Source organism: Petromyzon marinus, chromosome 7, assembly GCF_048934315.1.
Source record: "Petromyzon marinus isolate PM22_M1 ecotype Great Lakes invasive population chromosome 7, UKy_Petmar_22M1.pri1.0, whole genome shotgun sequence".
Lineage (NCBI taxonomy): Eukaryota > Metazoa > Chordata > Hyperoartia > Petromyzontiformes > Petromyzontidae > Petromyzon > Petromyzon marinus.
Window position 1 is genome coordinate 2431646 of NC_133673.1, and position 18881 is coordinate 2450526.

Sequence of the window (18881 nt, forward strand, 5' to 3'; positions counted from 1 at the left end):
TCGCTTTCTGTGGTGCTAAACTGATTTATCATTAATTCTGTCGCTGGATGTCCTGCGGGCCCCACCCGTGCGGAAGCTGTAGGGCTCCGACTCGCGACCCTGCACGCCGCCCCAGCGCAGCGCCACGCGCACCCCGTAGAGCCGCCCTGGCGTGAGCCCTCGCAGCACGCGCTCCGTGCTGCTCCTCTGTGGGGTGGGTGCCAAAGGGGGGGAGGGGGTGCGAGAGGGAGGGTGCGAGAGGGGGGGCGACCCCACGTGGTGGATTCAGCCGTGGGTTTTTGTGCATTGCGAAACTACAACAACGTTGGGTTCAAAGTATTCAAACATGACGATCTGGCCCATGCGTGGAATGATTAAGATGGTCCCACAACTCACCTGCAGGTCGCAGTGGGCAGCCTCAGTCGCTATGCCCCCAGCCAATATCTTATTCCGAGGAAATCGGCAGAGATGTTGATTCAGCAATATCTCTGGGCACCAAAGCAATGTCTGTCTTCATGTTCTATCTGCCTCCACCTTGCACTCGTGTCCCGCCCACCGTTATCTCCTCTTGCTGATTTTATCTGCGGTGCTTTGGATACAATGGTCTATTCCAGGGGTCGGCAAACCTTTTGCTCCAGAGCTGTATGTGGCTCTTCAAGGACTGCTTCGTGATGTTATTTATTATTCACACGCATTGCTGCTCTTGAAATAGAGCTTTTTTACGGAATTTAAAAAAAATGTCTCTTCTTGTTATGTTGGTTGCTCACGCTTCCCCCCCCCCCCCCCCACCAGTATACTACAGCACGGTGTATCGCAACGATAAGACACGCACAGCCTACCAGCGAACAGTCGTCGTGCTGCCCGTGGGCGCTGCCGCAGTCGAGGGCCTGCAGCAGGACGAGGTAGGAGTCGTACCGCGCCTCGCCGGGCGACTCCCAGAACACGACAGCGGAGCCGGAGTCCAGCAAGCGCACGCTCACGTTGCCGGGCTGTGCTGGCGCTTCCTGCAGCGAGCCGTTCGGGTGAGCCTCCGTGTCCATCGCCTCCAGCTGACTGTGCGCTAAGGCACAAAAGATAGAGATTCAGATAATCGTCACTGGTGTTGGCCATGGAGAGTGGGAATCGAACTCGGGTCGCTGGGTTCGTAGCGCTAAGCCACCGCTCACACGCATGTACGCACGCACACACAGGAAGCAAATACCAATCTGGCGATTCAACGCGCTCCAACGTGAAAACAAAATTCATCAGCTGGACTCGCTAAAACTACACCATCTCAAAGAAGGCCAATAATTGAATATGAAAATGTATGAACTAATAATCGTACAGCATAAATAGAATTGTTCTTACAGATGTCACTGTTTTACTTTTGTATAATGACTTGAAAGCTACATTGTACATTGTTAACTAAATATGCCTAATATGTTGTTGACGTTTATGTTGATGTTTCAGAATCTGTGGGACAACTTTAATTGTATTTTGGATTTTTCCACCTTTCTAATCTGTAGTCTCTTCTTCTTTTGTACGGCTGCTGACGTAGATGCAGAACAACTACAATTTCACATTGAGGTGGTCAAGCCAGACTACCGCGTCAAAGCTGTAGTGGATACACATGTCATCACAAAAGCTATTTTTCTTAGTTCTTTCGGTAAAGTCACGTTGAAGGGAAACAACAAAATAATAAAATATATATAAAACAATAAAAATTCTCACGACGTTTTGACCATAACACAAACGGTCGTCTTCAGGTGTGTTGGTTTGCATAAATGTATTTATTTTTAAACGGCGTATTTATTTATTTATAAAAAAACGTTAGCGCCACGCGCAGTGATTTGGCATTTTATTTAGGACTAGTCCATCTATATTCTGAAAAGAGGAGGGGGCAGACGAAATCATTGGAAAGATTTGATAAACCATTTCAGGTCTTAATTGATTGTTCACGCTTACAGTGGCTTTCAGACAGCATACATTAAAAAAAAAATTCGTCTCCCCCCTCCTCTTTTCAGAATATAGATGGACTAGTCCTAAATAAACTGCCAAATCGCTGCGCGTGGCGCTAACGTTTTTTTATAAATAAATAAATACAACGCTTAAAAATAAATACATTTATGCAAACCAACACACCTGAAGACGACCGTTTGTGTTATGGTCGAAACGTCGTGAGAATTTTTATTGTTATATATATATTTTATTATTTTGTTGTTTCCCTTCAACGTGACTTTACCGAAAGAACTAAGAATATGAATTACTGCAGTCATGAAAGCTTTAAATCAATATTCAAAAGCTATTTTGTCTCGTGAAAACATTCTTTCTTTCAGATGTTTTTAATCCGATCAAGAATTCTCCCCTGAAAAAGGGTTTTATATTTATATTAGCTCAGTGCCACTGCAACAGAGTGCTTCTCTTATTGAAAGGTCAAAAGTTCACAAATGGTGCTGGGAGTTGGCTCAACCCTTCAAATTCCTGTGATCAATAAAATGAGAACCATTTTGACGGAAAGTCAACAGTTTCTCTATGCACGGACTCATCGCTGTCGTAGGAATGTGGAATGTATCACCGGTGTCGTTGAGCACCCGCACACTGTGAATTCTGTGGGACTGTGGGCTGCCAGCTTGCTCCTCCTTGGAGGTGAGTGAGGCTCCTCTGGCCTCGTTCAGAACCTCGTGGCATTTCCCCATAAAGGTGCCCCCCCCCCCCGTTTGGCTACGTTGGTAAACACAAATGTCCTTTGATCCCACGTCTTACATAATGCCATCACGGTAGGCCCTTGTCCAATGCCGTGGCAACTTTTCCCTTTCGCATACATCTTTCGCTATAATTAGACACCTGACAAGTTGCGCCATCCATGCACACCGTGGCCGTATCACTGCAATCCATACAGCATCTACTGCCGCCTTGGGCTGGTTGAAGGACCTTAACATTCAACTATGACGTCTATATACAGTACAAACTGTTGCTTACATGCCATACGAAAGAAGAATACTGTTCATGCAGCGTCAGTCAAATGTCTGTTTCAACAGCTCGGCAGAAGCATGACACACACCCCCCCTCCTGCCTCTCATCACATTTTAGACGTACAACACTTTCACCCTGCTCTAAGATCATCACTTCATGCGGCTCTTCAGTATTCTGTGCTTTTTTGTAACTTACTTTTTGCCTGCTACCAGACATCTCACAGTGGTTCCATCGGCTCTTGTGATCCTTCCTAATCAACATCTCGCTAAATCAGCCACTCCTGAGATCCAGAACTGACTGGTGCTCCTACCAACCATAGCGGGAACTCTTGGTAAATTATTTGCACTCTACTCATAACTAATTTGCATAGTGCTATAGATTCCGTTTATATGGAGCATTCTGCTGCGTCATTATTTTCCCTTTAATATTCAATTGTTTTATTGAATCGCACCTCCGATTAGCACAGTTGGCTACGTAGGTCCGAAAGAAGTTCAACATACGTACATACATTATGGATGTAAAATACAATCATAAACCTTTAACACTCCTTACAGATGTTGATGGGAGCAGAAGCGGCTGGGCTCTCGGTGCTGGCACATGGCCCGGCACGGATGAGTGCCCGGACGTGCACAAGGTAGCTGCCCGGGCCCTGCAGCAGCAGCAGCAGAGCCCTGGAGGACGCCGTGGAGCCCAGCAGGGTCACCTGGCCTGAGAGCAAGAGAGTAAGAGAGCAGCAGCAACAGCAGAGCCACTCGCCGTCAGCGGTTTAGACACCGGGAGCCCGTATCCACAAAGTGTGTCACATGATCAGCTTGTTATTTTATTTCATTCAAAACACTGCGATGTGCTTTTGTTGATTGTGTTTGAAGAAGCAAATGTGCAGATGTTTTATTTGTAAAATCAGCTTAATTGGCAAAACAAGAACTGATTTTAGCTTTTCTGTGGTCTATATTAGTGCGAGTTATTTGATTTTGGCTTATGGGGACTGACTGTTCTCTGATGCCTTCTTAAAAATAAAAACAAGCCCTCACATAGAGATCAATTTTAAACAGATTAGTACTTAGATATACAGTATGTATAATATACAGCTAGGAAAAAAAGCAGCTGGTGTTATGAATGCGACAAATATTTTGGAACACAGTTAAAATTAAAACGCATTTACCTTGCTTCTCCAGGTAAATCTTGTAGCTGTCGATGAGATCAGCGTGAGCGACCGCGGGTGGGTCCCACTGCACCATCACACGGGCCGCCAAATCTCCGGGCTTCACAGCCGCCCCATCGAAGTCACGACCGTGAGGCCAGCCACCTGCCGGGTCATCTCCACCTTCAATGAAGTTTCCACTCTCGCTGGACTCGCCATTTGACGGCGAATTCGGCGTCGCCGTGTCTGGCAGAGTAGCGGTTCCTGGCATCTGCTGCTCGAGTGTGTCTGTCGGTTCAGCTGTAGCAGCCAACGTGGGGTTTGGCAGCACGACGTTTACAATGAGAACATCTGTCCTTTGGGCTGGGTCCTCGTCGCCGGTCAATATCACCACCAACACATTCTGAGGGGCAGGTAGTGCTGCCGTAAAACAACAGCACACACAACATACACACACACAACAGTGTTAGTAAACACAATCAATCGCAGGCTATCCCGTCAAAATTCAAAACTAATTGGGGAATATATATTCTTGGTTCTTTCGGTAAAGTCAAGTTGAAGGGAAACAATAAAATATATATAACAATAACATTCTCACGACGTTTCGACTGCAACACAAGCAGTCATCATCAGGTGTGAAAACCAACGTCGTGAGAATTTTATTGCTTTATATATTTTATTATTTTATTGTTTCCCTTCAACGTGACTTTACCGAAAGAACCAAGAATATAAATCACTGCAGTCACGAAAGCTTTAAATCAAAATGTAATTGGGGAATGTATGACCTTTCTGTTAGCTGTGACATTGCAGATGGTTGTAATCTGCATCTCAAGAAACTCACGGCCAAACAAGGCAGATACATAATAATTTAAGTTGTCACCAAATGTAGTGACCAGTTATCACTGCCTTGACATAACCACCACTGAACACTGCCTCTAAGGTCACTCTCTCAGCACTTAAAACATGCCCCAAATATATTTCTTATTCATTTTCAAACTAGTTCACCGAGCACAGCTCATGGCAGGGGGGCATTACCCAGGCTAATGATGTGTAAGAACCCTAAGAACATAGACGGGTTATCATTTAGCTCACATTGAGCAGGGGTTTGCTATCTCAGGTTAAAAATAAAACACGACATTTTGAACACGTTAGCAGACAAACGGATCCTGATGAGAAGACAGCGCTCCGAGCTGAGTTCCCAGATATCCAGAGAAGAGGACGGCTGAGAAGCTGCCGTCAGATGATATCAGAGACCGGCTTAGGCCGTCCCTGAAGAAGGGCTATTGTGAAAAGTGCAGACCGGGTGGCCTGGAAAACGTGTGCTCGCTGTAATGTCGACCGCCACAGCCGAGGCACGGCAACAGTAGGGGTGAGAGGGCCATGAAGAGAGGCTCTACCGGGACGGAAGAGCAACTTTCCGTGGTGCAAGTTGCTCCGGACGTAATTGTGGCCATCGCGCACCACGCTTCGCACAGCCAAGTCCTCGTAGCATTTGCCAGCCCATAGCCCATTGATGATGTTCTTGTTTACTGCTGGGTCTGAGAAGACAACAACACCAAATGATTTAACCTCATCGTTACAGCTTTCCATTAGTATCATTACGTACAAATATCACCACATGAACTGTCTTACTGTAGCCTATTGGAGGAAACTACTCCAGCACTTGGTTGCAGACGATAATCAAGTTTACCACAAGACATATTGTTTCAATATGAAAATAAAGCCAGATGTATTGGAGGCAAAGTTAAGATTGTATTAAATGAGTCTCTTGTCATGTCATATTTTTTGAAGTGATATTTATATCAGCAGGAAGGGCCCAGAGAGCTGCTCGGCACTACTTCATGGGCATCCTGTGACAGTACAAATGTTATTCACGAGAGAGCTTTGTTACAGTATTTCATTGATGTGGAGTGACAACAATCGTATTGCTTGTTGGGATTTGTCCGAGCGCTGTGCGATGGTGCCATGCTGACGCACTGCGCTGTGAGACTGCTGTGTTTGTGAGCGATGTGAGATGTGTGACACTGAGAGGGGCCCGTCATGGGATGAACAAAAATGTGAAAAATAGAAGCCAGTGTGATGCAGGCTCAGTATACAGAGTTGCTTCGCTAGACCCTTGTAACAATCATCTTGCCCAGTTCAACACGTAGGCTTTTGCGACTAATATCACCCATACTCGAGTTTTTGTCGGTTAGATCGCGTAAATATAAAACTGTCGTTAAACCCGCCACCACCCGACACAGCCATTTAGTAAGGTTTGTCACTTAAACAAAACATGCAAATTCATTACTAGTTCAGCACATCGGTGTGTTGTAGAATAAACCCACAACATTTATCATTCGAGTACGACGTTTTGCCAGTAATTATCAGTTATTGTGCTGCTCAATCAGTGCTACCTAATCAGAAAAGAATGCTTAGCTGGTTGTAAATCCAAGTTTTTACATTTAAACTTTGAGTATGGATTGTGGGATCGAACATTCGCGATTCAAGGCCATGTGAGGAGATTATTCAATAGAAAACTTCACAATTAATAGCAGAGGGCAGCTCAACAATCTGTAAAAAAAATATTTCCATACATCAACTCGCACTGACCAGCGTGGTGAGGTATGGTCAAACAACCCCAATTTCCAGCACGTGTGGAGAGGGAGGCCTTTGTCCAGCAGTAGATTGATAAAGGACCATAAATTATTGATTACATGATTATTCATCATGAACTTTTTCGGGTTAGTTCATGTAAGTATAAATGTGTCATTAACCCGCCACCACCCGACACAGCCAATTAATAAGGTTTGTCACATGAACAAAACGTGGCAATTAGTTAATACTTTAGCCAACCGGTGTGTTGGAGATTAAATCTACAACATTTACAATTTGAGTATGACATTTCATTGGTAATTACATCCAGAATCATCGGGCGATTTTTCCAGAATTACTCGCAAAATGTCACTATACTCAAATGTTGTGGATTTACTCTCCAACATACCAGTGGGCTGAAGTAGCAACTAATTGGCAAGTTTTGTTGACGTGACAAACCTAAGTGGCTGTGCCAGATGGTGGCGGGTTAACGACACACTTACACTTTCACAATCTAACCCGAAAAACCTTTATTATGAATATTGGTCACGAAAGCCTGCGTGTATTTAATTGTCATTATTCATTTCATTGACTTGAGATGGAGCTAAAAATTGAAATGTGACGGTTAAAAGGTGAATAATCTTTTACCACCCCCCCCCAACAAACTTCCAGCGCCTCTCACCCATAACGTAAATGTGGACGATGTGGATGCCCTGTGTGTAGGAGATCTCGAAGCCATCGTAATGCGCCTCAGACGAGCGGTTGGGAGGGTGCCACGTCACGAGCACCGCCGATTCACGAAGCTCCGGGATCTCCTTCACCTCCGCGTGCACGACAGCCGGAGGCCCTAAGCCGGTCACACACATGCACACACGCGCACACACGCACGCACGCGCAAACACGCACGATTAGGAATTAACCTTCAGCCGGTGACATTTAAGATAATGGTTTATATTCTTCACATCTTACCTGAGAACGGGTCAAGTGCAGTCTATAACGCTTAAAATAGCCCAAAAAACATTCTCGCAAATTACTTGGTGATGCTGCTGCCAATGCCAATGCAGCAGTATCACCCGTGCATAGCCACCCGATTAGCATGGTTGGCTACGTACGGCACGAAAGATGTTCAACATATGTAAATACGGTGCACAAGCACAATCAACAAAAACAATTATGCCTTTTTAAATATATTTAATTGCCAACGTTTCGAGCAATGGCCCTGTACATAGAACATGCAGCTGTGAAGAAGCGCCATTGCATGAAAAGTCGCCGATTTTGTATATGTTCTTTCAAGGCAGCTTTGTTGACGAATATGTTGAGTTATTTTTATTTGCTGTTTTAAGTATTATTGTTTTGTTGCCTTTTCAGCCAAATAATCGAAGCACATCGTTGTCTAAGACAACCGGTGCGGATTGATGAAATAGCACAACGTGCTCGGACGTTACTCGGTAACGCCCCAACATATCGAATTTGTTATGGTTCACAAAGTAATTGAAATTAATCATGAGATGGCTTCTAACAATCTCGCCAAAAAAGAAACATGTTACAGTAAAGGTGAAGCTGCATTTTATTGACCACCTGGAGCAGTCAAATACATTGCACCTGTTTGTCAATATGCCGACGGATGAGGCTTCCCCGTGCAGTGCCACAGACATAGAACATTCTTAGACCATACTTCACCATGCTGGTTAATGCGAGTTGGTGAAGGATGGACCCACGACCGGTTCGGTTATTGCTCGCCACTGTGGCTGAGGAGCGAATGGAAATTACCGAGTTAACTGCAAAGTGTGCTGACCACTGCGTTTCCACTCCCACCTCTCCATTTTTCGGATTTTTTGTTAAAATAAATCATTTGTACGCGCACATATGCAGCTTAACATTCAGGGGGAATCAAACGAGGTTTCAAGCAGATTGGCAATAATGTACGTTCATGAGAAACTAGCTTTACTACCCGGCTTCGCCCGAGACTTGGATTCTTGTTTTGGATTAATAGACGGCCTACACGGAGGGTTGGGGGGGGGGGATGCGTGACGTCAGCAGGCGCACTGCGTGACGCTGTCACATGCGGGTGACATCACAGATGTGACGTCACCGCTCACTTGCCGTGCAAAATATTATATCCATTATTGCGCCCCCCCCCAAATACAAAAGTCTATTTTTAGACTTTTTGCATTGTGTACAGTCTGGAAGCTACCCACATGCCAAATTTCAATTTTGTTGCATATCGGGAAGTATGCTAAACATTTCGAACAGACACACATATTCACAAATTTCCCTTTCATATATATAGATGAAGGGGTGGGTGGCCAGCAGCACGCCCGGCCCCCTTTGTCTCCCTAGTGGTGATGTTCACACTGCAGAGCAGTTACTCGTTTGATGCTGAGTCGACCTAGGGGAGGCGCAGGACCGGTAAAAATAATCGTCACTGGTGGTGGCCATGAACGGGAATCGAACTCGGATCGCCGGGTTCGTAGCGCGGCGTAGTGCTAACCACTACACTACAATGCGTTACGCTTCCACATGCGCGGGTCACGTGGCAGATTTGACGTCACAGCTCACTTGTCGTGCAAAAAAGAAATCCATTATTGAGCTCCCCCCCCCCCAAAAAAAAAATGTGTATTTTTATAATGTTTGCATGGTGTACAGTCTGGAAAATACCCACATGGCAAAGTTAAAGTTTGTTGCATGTCGGGAAGTACGCTAAACATTTTGAACAGACACACATATTCACAACTTTGCCTTTTGTATATATGGAGATGACTCGTTAAAGTTGTCACCAAGTGTTCAGTGAACCATTCAACGGAGGCTGCGGCACCGTGCGATGAATGCAAACGGTGCGGCGCGAGTACATACTCGTGATGACAGTGGCGTTGGTCGACCACGTGGCGACGGAGGTGTTCCCAGAGGCGGCCCATAGGGAGACGGCGTAGCGGAAGCCTGGGAAAACGGGCCCCACGTCCAGAGCAGGGCCTGTCGGGATGTAGGGCAGCGGCGGCGTGCGGAGCACCTCCCTGAAGTTCTGCTGCACGGTCAGCCACGTGCTGCTCGCGTTGGCAGGCACCTCGCCTGCACGTGCCCAGACACGCAGGCTCCGCCCGTCCTCATCCTCCTGCACTTCGAGCAACTCAACAACCTGCACGACGCAAGCACGGACCCCCCCCCAGAGATCACATTCATCGTATATATCTCAGCATCCCATTGGCAGACTCCGATTAGCACGGTTAGCTATGTGCGGTGCGAAAGACGTTCAAAGTACATCCGTACATCGCATGTTAAGTATTTGCCTAACTGTACAAATACAACCTCACAGCGTTCTTGAATACTGCCACATGAATGGCAAGCTATTATTTTTGCATAGTTCTACTTACTGAGAGTAAATAGAGGACTGGTCGAATAATAAGACTTCGTTAAACCTAATCTTACAATTGTGCTATGTTGAAACAAAATGTGGAATTGGAAACTTGGTACGTTAATAGTTTCCATGATTAGATATTGGGTATTAAGCAAACCGTATAATTAGCAAACAGAATTCGAAGAACAACTAGAATTTTGCATTATTTTGTTAAATAAGCCAAATACCAGAAATAATGGATAATTACTATAAAAAAAACTTGCACAGGCATTCCTATAGTAAAATACATTGGAGAAATACTCTACATTACACATTAACAGTGTAAAATATATTTCCAAGAGCATATGCATAGGAATGAACGCTTGTGGAGGATGAAGAGGATGGCAGAATGGGACAAGGAGAACACGGCGAGGGATGCAGTAGAGGTGAGAGAGGAGGGAGTGGCGATGATGATGACGCGGTGCATAGGGGTCAAGCAAGGTCAGCAGGTCAGTAGAGGCCAGGCGAATTGTATGGATGTTGAACTTCTTTAACATCGTACTTAGCCAACCGTGCTCATCGGAGGTGCAGGGGAAGGACAACAAACTAAATACAAAAGCAGTTTTAAAGAAATGAGTTTCAATCTAGATTTGAAATTGCATAGCTCTAGTAGCTTCCTAATATCGGAAGGAAGAGCGTTCTAGACAGCTGCAGAAGTGCATCTGAATTGTCTTTGTTCAACAGATAGCCGAAAGCTGCTGTGATGATGACCGGAGTTCGTGAAATGGTTTATGTTCCTTGACGAGATCAGCAAATTGTAGTGGCCGTTGGTAAAGTTTAGGATACACGCTATGTCACGTTTTATATTTTATCAAAAAATCCACTTCGTAAGTCGTGGTATATTACACTCAACAGTTCTAAGTTTTGGGTTTGAGAACTGGTGATGTGTGAATAAAAAGTGGTTTACAATTATATACAGAATAAAACACTTGTCCACATACACAAGGACGCACAGTTGAACAAATGAGAATGACTTCAACAATAATGAGAAATTTGCAGCTATTATTCGCTAAAGTGGTGAGGAAAAAAATTACCTCTGCCAAGAGTTGGTCTGGGCCACCAGCCAAATGGGCACTTGAATGGTCCTGTAATCACGCCATCACATGGCCACCAACTCCCTTATATCACAATCATCGCCACATTCACTTATTTACTGTGGCTTTAGAACTCCCTCCCCCCCTTTTACCAGCCCAGCACAAAACATCTTGGCACCCAATACACCAGCATGGCATTGCCCACATTGTATTATCTTTTACCAGCCAGCCACAGCCAATCACGTAAAAGCCTCCCATGAGTACATGTTTTCTGCATCACGTCCCATCTAAACCTATTTAACATGTCATGGGACAGCCTGCATCAGCCTCTTACACATGCCGAGCACAACCCATCCCCATTTATCCCACATTTGTAGAGATTTGTCCATCTTCATATATTCTGGCCACCTGGCTTAGCCACAGCCAAGGTACCATACATTGAAGTGTCGTTATTTGTCACTTTGTTCACTGTGTATCACTTATGTAACATAATGTAGCATTAAACATCCAACCAAATTAATTTAATCGAGCAGTCAAAAGCTTGCAGGCAGGATACCAATTAATGTATGCAAATGCATTCAATTTACAAAGCTTGGCACATCTATGGTGGGCGGCAATGGCCGGTGGAGGTCGCCACAATATATAAAGTCCAACTTATTCTTTTGTACAGATAACATTTTTGAAGTGAAATGGCACACCAGTAATCCACCGTGGTGGACGTCTCAACGTGGGATATAGGCCAACGAAGCATGAGCAGGGGCACTTCCAGTCGTATGTCTTCAAATGCAAACGCCTTCCCACTGACTACCCGTTACAGTGGGCACTTGCTTGGCAACACAATATGTATGTCGAACTTCTGTCGCGCCGTACGTAGCCAGCTGAAAGGGGTCCTACTGACAGATGGTATCTTGACGCACGAGCAGAACTTATGGCTGAAAGACCCCCTGGAGCGTGGCAGGCCAGGTTTCTGCTGAGCGGTACCAGGTACATTCTACCGTGGGGTGACCACGAGAAACTGGTGGCTCACCTCGCCACACGCTCCCAGGGCCTCGACGCAGGCACTGAGCGCTCTGTTAACATCGGCCCTCGGCCAACCAGCCCTGCCCGCTGTGAACCCAGACTTGATGGGGCCAGGCCCCCTCCAACATCACTCCCTTCCACCCGATCGGCTTGTATACCTCATTAGCACACACCTGATGTTGTCTCAAGTCACTTGTGCGAGCTCATCCCTATTTCCTTGGTTCTTTCGGGTAAAAGTCACGCAAATAGAAAACAAAATATATATATTTTTGTCGCAGTGGTTGCTTCGTAGAAGATCAAAGCGAAATATTTGCACCGGGTCTTTCATGATTTTTGTGACTTCTTGTGATTTTCATTCCACTTTCCAAGGATAATTTTAAGTGCTTTATAATTAATAACAATTTTGATATATTGAGCAAAGCAATATGCAAAGAGTTATTATTGATATATGCATGTAAAGCAGCGCTTCTGTCAATTCAGATTGATGCTGTATTTATATTTAACTTAATTATCTTTAAAAAAGAGATACATTTTATATTGCGATTATGATTTGCTAGCTATTTTTTTCTTTCGCTTATCTGTTGTTTATTATTGTTTAATTTGACTGTTACTTGTTGGATATGTCGGAGAAGCGGTAGTGTTTTTATTCATGAAACCCGATTTAAGAGTTTCTTGGCTCACAGGGTAATTGAAAATAAATTGAAGATGAAATGTAATAAATGGTAGCTCAAGAGGAGTGACTCCAATGTTGTTTGGTATGTATCAGGATAACACGCAATGGTGGATAGCTAAGCAGGCCCAAATGTCGGGACAAAGGATTAAGGTATCGAGAGTAAATTAACAGGAAAGGGAAGGGAAAAGGCAAATCACATTGCACGAGATAGCAGTGCCATACTGAGTACCCTGACCACCTATAACCCAACAAGGGGCAAATGACAGAAGAGAGTTAAAGAAGGCACAAGCAGTGGCCATATGCTATATATATAGAGTGATTATAGCCACAGATCATGTCAGCTCCCTCCAGCCATGAATTGGACACTTACAAAGAAGAAACGGAGCTGAACAATCCTGATCCAATATAACATGAGTGTAAAGCGTGGTAGTAAAACATTACACATGTGTTATATGCTTAAGATAATATTTTAAACTAAAATTATCATGTAATTTTGCTGCGAAGAATTAAAATCTGGAGGAACAAAATGTCCAAATCATGCACTTTAAACACAATTTTATTTAAAGTGGTATAATCTGTTCTTGCGTACATATAACGAACATTGCTTAATGAAGCTTTGAAAAGCTAATAAGCACATACCAGAGAGGCAGGAAACAGAGACGGCTCTACCATCATATTACTCAGAGACATAATTAGCCTCCCAAAATTATTAAAACCCTAAGCACATAAACAGTAACGGACATTGAAGAGTTTACCTCATAAAGTATCTCTTCACTCCCCTAAGTTTACCGCAGTAATAACAGTGCTGCAATAGCACACTCCTACCGACACACAATAAGTACAATCTATGGAGACAAAGCAACATTTCCACTTAATAAGATGTAGATCCATAGCTTCAAAACGGCATATCGTTCACGATGGCATCGCAGGCAAGTCCGTGCCGGCTGTGCTACACAATAACAGACCAGTTTTATAAAAAAATTAATGTAACTGCAGGATTAATAATGACTGCAGACACGGACCCTCGCAAACCTCTTCCCTCCCCGCATGCCTGCGGGAAAGATCAGCGATGCCACCGTCTCCCCAAAAGGCTGTGATGTCGCAAAGCCCCACGACATCTCTCATTAAGCGTGCGCAGAGGATATGGGTGCGCTTTACTGCTTCTCGACCAAACTATGGGTTTCGCCTTTCTTGACTGGTGACCCCTCACGTGCATCTGTGTTTTACACAAACATACAGAGTTTTCAACACTTCATTATTTTGTTCTCGTGCGTCTGGAGTTTTTGGCCTGGTGTATTTTTTTTTTGGGGGGGGGGTTTCTTTTCTTAGCCGCTGCTCACAAGCCATCACATGGAGGGATTCATTATAAAATATCCATTGTTTAAATTTTGATTTAAAGCTTTCGTGACTGCAGTAATTCATATTCTTAGTTCTTTCGGTAAAGTCACGTTGAAGGGAAACAATAAAATAATAAAATATATATAAAACAACGTGACTTTACCGAAAGAACTAAGAATATATATCCCTTGTTTGTTTTAGTTTTTCTCATGAACAAAAGCCTAAAATTCAAATCGGACAGCTGTAGGCGCACAGCCCACGTGCATATGTATCGACAAGATGAAAGTTGTGTTTTTTTGGATTGTCTTCTCGTAGGGGATGATGGTGATCCCCTGCGCTCCACACGTATCCAGAAGACGAGCGACAAGAGAACCGCTTACCTGGGTGACATCACAAGGACACTATCATGAACAATGTCGCGTGTTTTGTCCCTCACACAGAATTGCTCCGGTATGTCGAGATTTGTGGAAGGGCACTGGCAAAGACGTGAGTGTGTTGTCAAGCTCAGAATCCCCTTTGCTAATGTAACACAGACATTTCATCCACAGCCACAATGTCATTGGGACAGAGAAGATTTTTTTGTATTTCTTCCTGCTGAAGATATGCCACTGCTGTATTCCTTAACTGATGTGTGTGTGTATACAGAGTGGCCCAAAAGTCAGGACACAGGATAATTAAATTCATTTTGACACTGGTATTAAACATCTTAATTGTTTATTCTTTAAGTTAATATTTTATCTCTTATCATTATCAACATCTATTTTTAATCTTCCTTTTCAGATGACATTTAAACGTGCAAAGAAAACTGACAAAAGACAAACGAGTTAATTCAGTTGTTTATCTACACTAAATAAGGCAGCTGAAATATTAAAAACAGTCCTAAACTAATTTCAAAAGATAATTCATGCATGCATTAATGTTAATGGAAGCCAGTTTGAAAAATGTGTTAAAATTAATGGAAAAAAACCCTTTGGGATTTCATATTCTTTGGGATTTGTTAAACTAAATATCATAAAACTATTAAACTAAACGATTGTTTATTTTACCAGGCAAGGCCCACTGAGCTATACAGCTCTTTTCCAGAATCAACCTGGCCACAAATGACAGCTCAATGAAGTGGCTTTTCATGTGGAAATTTATAGCAGCCAAATACTCTTAACGCATGCTTTAAATGTGGAGGAAAAAACCGGAGGACCCGGAGAACATTCAAACTCCGAATAAACAAGCGTTAGGGTTGAGATCGAACCCACGACCTCCTGTATGTACACCAGGCGAGGCAGTTAACATCTCGCCACCGAGAGATGCCAATAACCCTGTGTGTCCTGAATTTTGGGTCACCCTGTATACGTTTCCTCAACAGTGTATATCTCTTGCGCCTCAATATGCTTTGTGAACAGAACACTGCCTGTGATAGGCTTTTGGTCTAAAGAAAAAGTTGGGTGTTTCGTCTTATAGAACCAGACACATTCAAACAGTCTACCTTTTAATCTAGTTTGTCTTTTAAAAAGTTAGTAGAAATAGACATATATATTATTTATGCACACACGGTGCTGAAAGCAAAATTACGTCACGATGTCAATAAGCGCACGATACCATTCAGTTTTAGACGTGGGTGGTGGGGGGGATGTGCTGGCGGGTGGAAGGAGAGCAATTGGGGCCACATGAGGTGGTGCCATTAATGGTCAAGCACAGAACTGCAAGCTCATTAACATTCATAGCGAAAAAAACTCATCACATTCACCAATAACACTGCTGTGGCCTTGAAAGGAAAAAAATATAATCAGCAACGTTTTCGGCCAATGGATCCTCTTCGTGGCACGTAAATCGAGAGGCCAATGAGAACGAGTGGATGATAATTAAATCAGAGTTGAAAGCTGCATTTTGCACCATGGGGCCTGATAAGAAATAAGTGAATATATGTCGTTGTTGCCTATTATATATTTTTTGTTCCTTTTAAGGCCACGGTGACGAATGCGTTGAGATGGTGTTATTATTGGTGCTGTGTACCAAACGCAACAGTATCACCAAATAATGTGTCAATATTCACAAATGCTATGCATGTGCTCATGCCTGAGAGATGAACCATGTTTATGACATCACAAAGAGCTCATGTCATCACATATCGATATTTGATTGTACTTTATTACATTCCTTACGACCATGTGGAGCACATCTCCCTGCACGGTTGGCTAAGTATGGTGCGGAAAAAAGTTAAACATACATGATACATACAATGCATCCAATACCTAACGTTTAAGTAGCAACATTGAAGACTCGGAGCAAAAATAAGTAAAAATTGGCAGAAGATTATTTTGAGTGGCCGCTTAATAAGCTGCCTCGATTTTATTAAACTTTTGCTCAATAAAAAAAAGCGAGGTCACCCACTTTGTTAAGTCATGATTAATAAACCATAATTGATGGAGGAGTCTTATCACGGTTGCTGAGAACAGAAGGCTGGAATAGAAACAAAATGTACACCTTGTTTTAAGAGCTGGGATTTTTGCCTGACAACCAAGTTTCCCAACCACACGATACCCGTCAATCTGCTGGGGGTGGAGTTCCCATTGTAATTTATTGGAGTACCCATTGTAACTGCTCGGAGTCCCCATTGTAAGAGATTGTAGTACCCATTGTAACTGCTTGGATTACACATTATAATTGATTGTAGTACCCATTGTAACTGCTTGTAGTACCCATTGTAATGATTGGAGTACCCATTGTAACTGCTTGGATTACACATTATAATTGCTTGTAGTACCCATTGTAACTGCTTATAGTACCCATTGTAACTGCTTGGGTTACCCATTGTAATGATTGGAGTACCCATTGTAACTGCTTGGATTACATATTATAATTGATTGTAGTACCCATTGTAACTGCATGGGTTACCCATTATAATTGATTGCAGTACCCATTGTAACTGCTTGGATTACACATTATAATTGCTTGTAGTACCCATTGTAACTGCTTATAGTACCCATTGTAACTGTTTGGGTTACCCATTGTAATTATTGGAGTACCCATTGTAACTGCTTGGGTTACCCATTGTAATGATTGGAATACCCATTGTAACTGCTTGGATTACACATTATAATTGATTGCAGTACCCATTGTAACTGCTTATAGTACCCATTGTAACTGCTTGGATTACACATTATAACTGCTTGTAGTACCCATTGTAACTGCTTATAGTACCCATTGTAACTGCTTGGGTTACCCATTGTAATGATTGGAGTACCCATTGTAACTGCTTGGATTACACATTATAATTGATTGTAGTACCCATTGTAACTGCTTGGGTTACCCATTGTAATGATTGGAGTACCCATTGTAACTGCTTGGATTACACATTATAATTGATTGCAGTACCCATTGTAACTGCTTATAGTACCCATTGTAACTGCTTGGGTTACCCATTGTAACTGCTTATAGTACCCATTGTAACTGCTTGGGTTACCCATTGTAATGATTGGAGTACCCATTGTAACTGCTTGGGTTAGCCATTGTAACTGCTTATAGTACCCATTGTAACTGCTTGTAGTACCCATTGTAATGACTGGAGTACACATTATAATTGATTATAGTACCCATTGTAATGATTGGAGTACCCATTGTAACTGCTTGGATTACACATTATAATTGCTTGTAGTACCCATTGTAACTGCTTATAGTACCCATTGTAACTGCTTGGATTACCCATTGTAACTGCTTGGGTTACCCATTGTAATGATTGGAGTACCCATTGTAACTGCTTGGGTTGCCCATTGTAACTGCTTGGGTTACCGATTGTAATGATTGGATTACCCATTGTTACTGCTTATAGTACCCATTGTAACTGCTTGGATTACACATTATAATTGATTGTAGTACCCATTGTAAATGCTTATAGTACCCATTGTAACTGCTTGGGTTACACATTATAATTGATTGTAGTACCCATTGTAACTGCTTGTAGTATCCATTGTAATGATTGGAGTACACATTATAATTGATTATAGTGACCATTGTAATGATTGGAGTACCCATTGTAACTGCTTGGATTACACATTATAATTGCTTGTAGTACCCATTGTAACTGATTATAGTACATATTATAATTGATTGTAGTACCCATTGTAACTGCTTATAGTACCCATTGTAACTTGTTGGGTTACACATTATAATTGATTGTAGTACCCATTGTAACTGCATTGTAATGATTGGAGTACACATTATAATTTATTATAGTGACCATTGTAATGATTGGAGTACCCATTGTAACTGCTTGGGTTACCCATTGTAATGATTGGAGTACCCATTGTAACTGCTTGGGTTACCCATTGTAATGATTGGAGTACACATTGTAACTGCTTGGGTTACCCATTGTAATGATTGGAGTACCCATTGTTACTGCTTATAGTACCCATTGTAACTGCTTATAGTACCCATTGTAACTGCTTGTAGTACCCATTGTAACTGCTTGGGTTACCCATTGTAATGATTGGAGTACCCATTGTAATGATTGTAGTACCCATTGTAATTGATTGGAGTCCCCATTGTAACTGCTTGTGTTACCCATTGTAACTGCCCGGAGAGCACATCAGAGGCAAGGGAATTTCAAGAAACGTCCTCCATTGTTGCAACTGCCGCGCCGGGCGACTGAATTGCAAGCCAAGTGTGCGAAACGATACACCAATTATAAGATAACAGACACAAAAACGCACAGGAATGTACATTTATATTTATTGTTATACACAGGGGTGTCTATTGGGGAGTGCAGGCCCCAGGGCCCAAGGTAAA

At 43.0% G+C, this 18881-nt stretch overlaps 1 protein-coding gene across 3 annotated transcripts in view; it reads right to left on the reverse strand.

Moving 5' to 3' along the window:
- The window catches only part of LOC116939849 (receptor-type tyrosine-protein phosphatase O-like), a 77817-nt gene that overhangs the window by 52610 nt on the left and 6326 nt on the right, over positions 1–18881 (reverse strand). For all 3 annotated transcript variants that reach the window (XM_076065255.1, XM_032948756.2, XM_032948757.2), the window contains exons 2-8: positions 9500–9779; positions 7329–7493; positions 5470–5610; positions 4094–4492; positions 3484–3639; positions 819–1039; positions 66–186 (exon numbers count right to left, since the gene is read on the reverse strand). In XM_076065255.1, the coding sequence (XP_075921370.1) occupies positions 66–186; positions 819–1039; positions 3484–3639; positions 4094–4492; positions 5470–5610; positions 7329–7493; positions 9500–9779 (1483 nt within the window). The remainder of the gene's footprint in view (positions 1–65; positions 187–818; positions 1040–3483; positions 3640–4093; positions 4493–5469; positions 5611–7328; positions 7494–9499; positions 9780–18881) is intronic.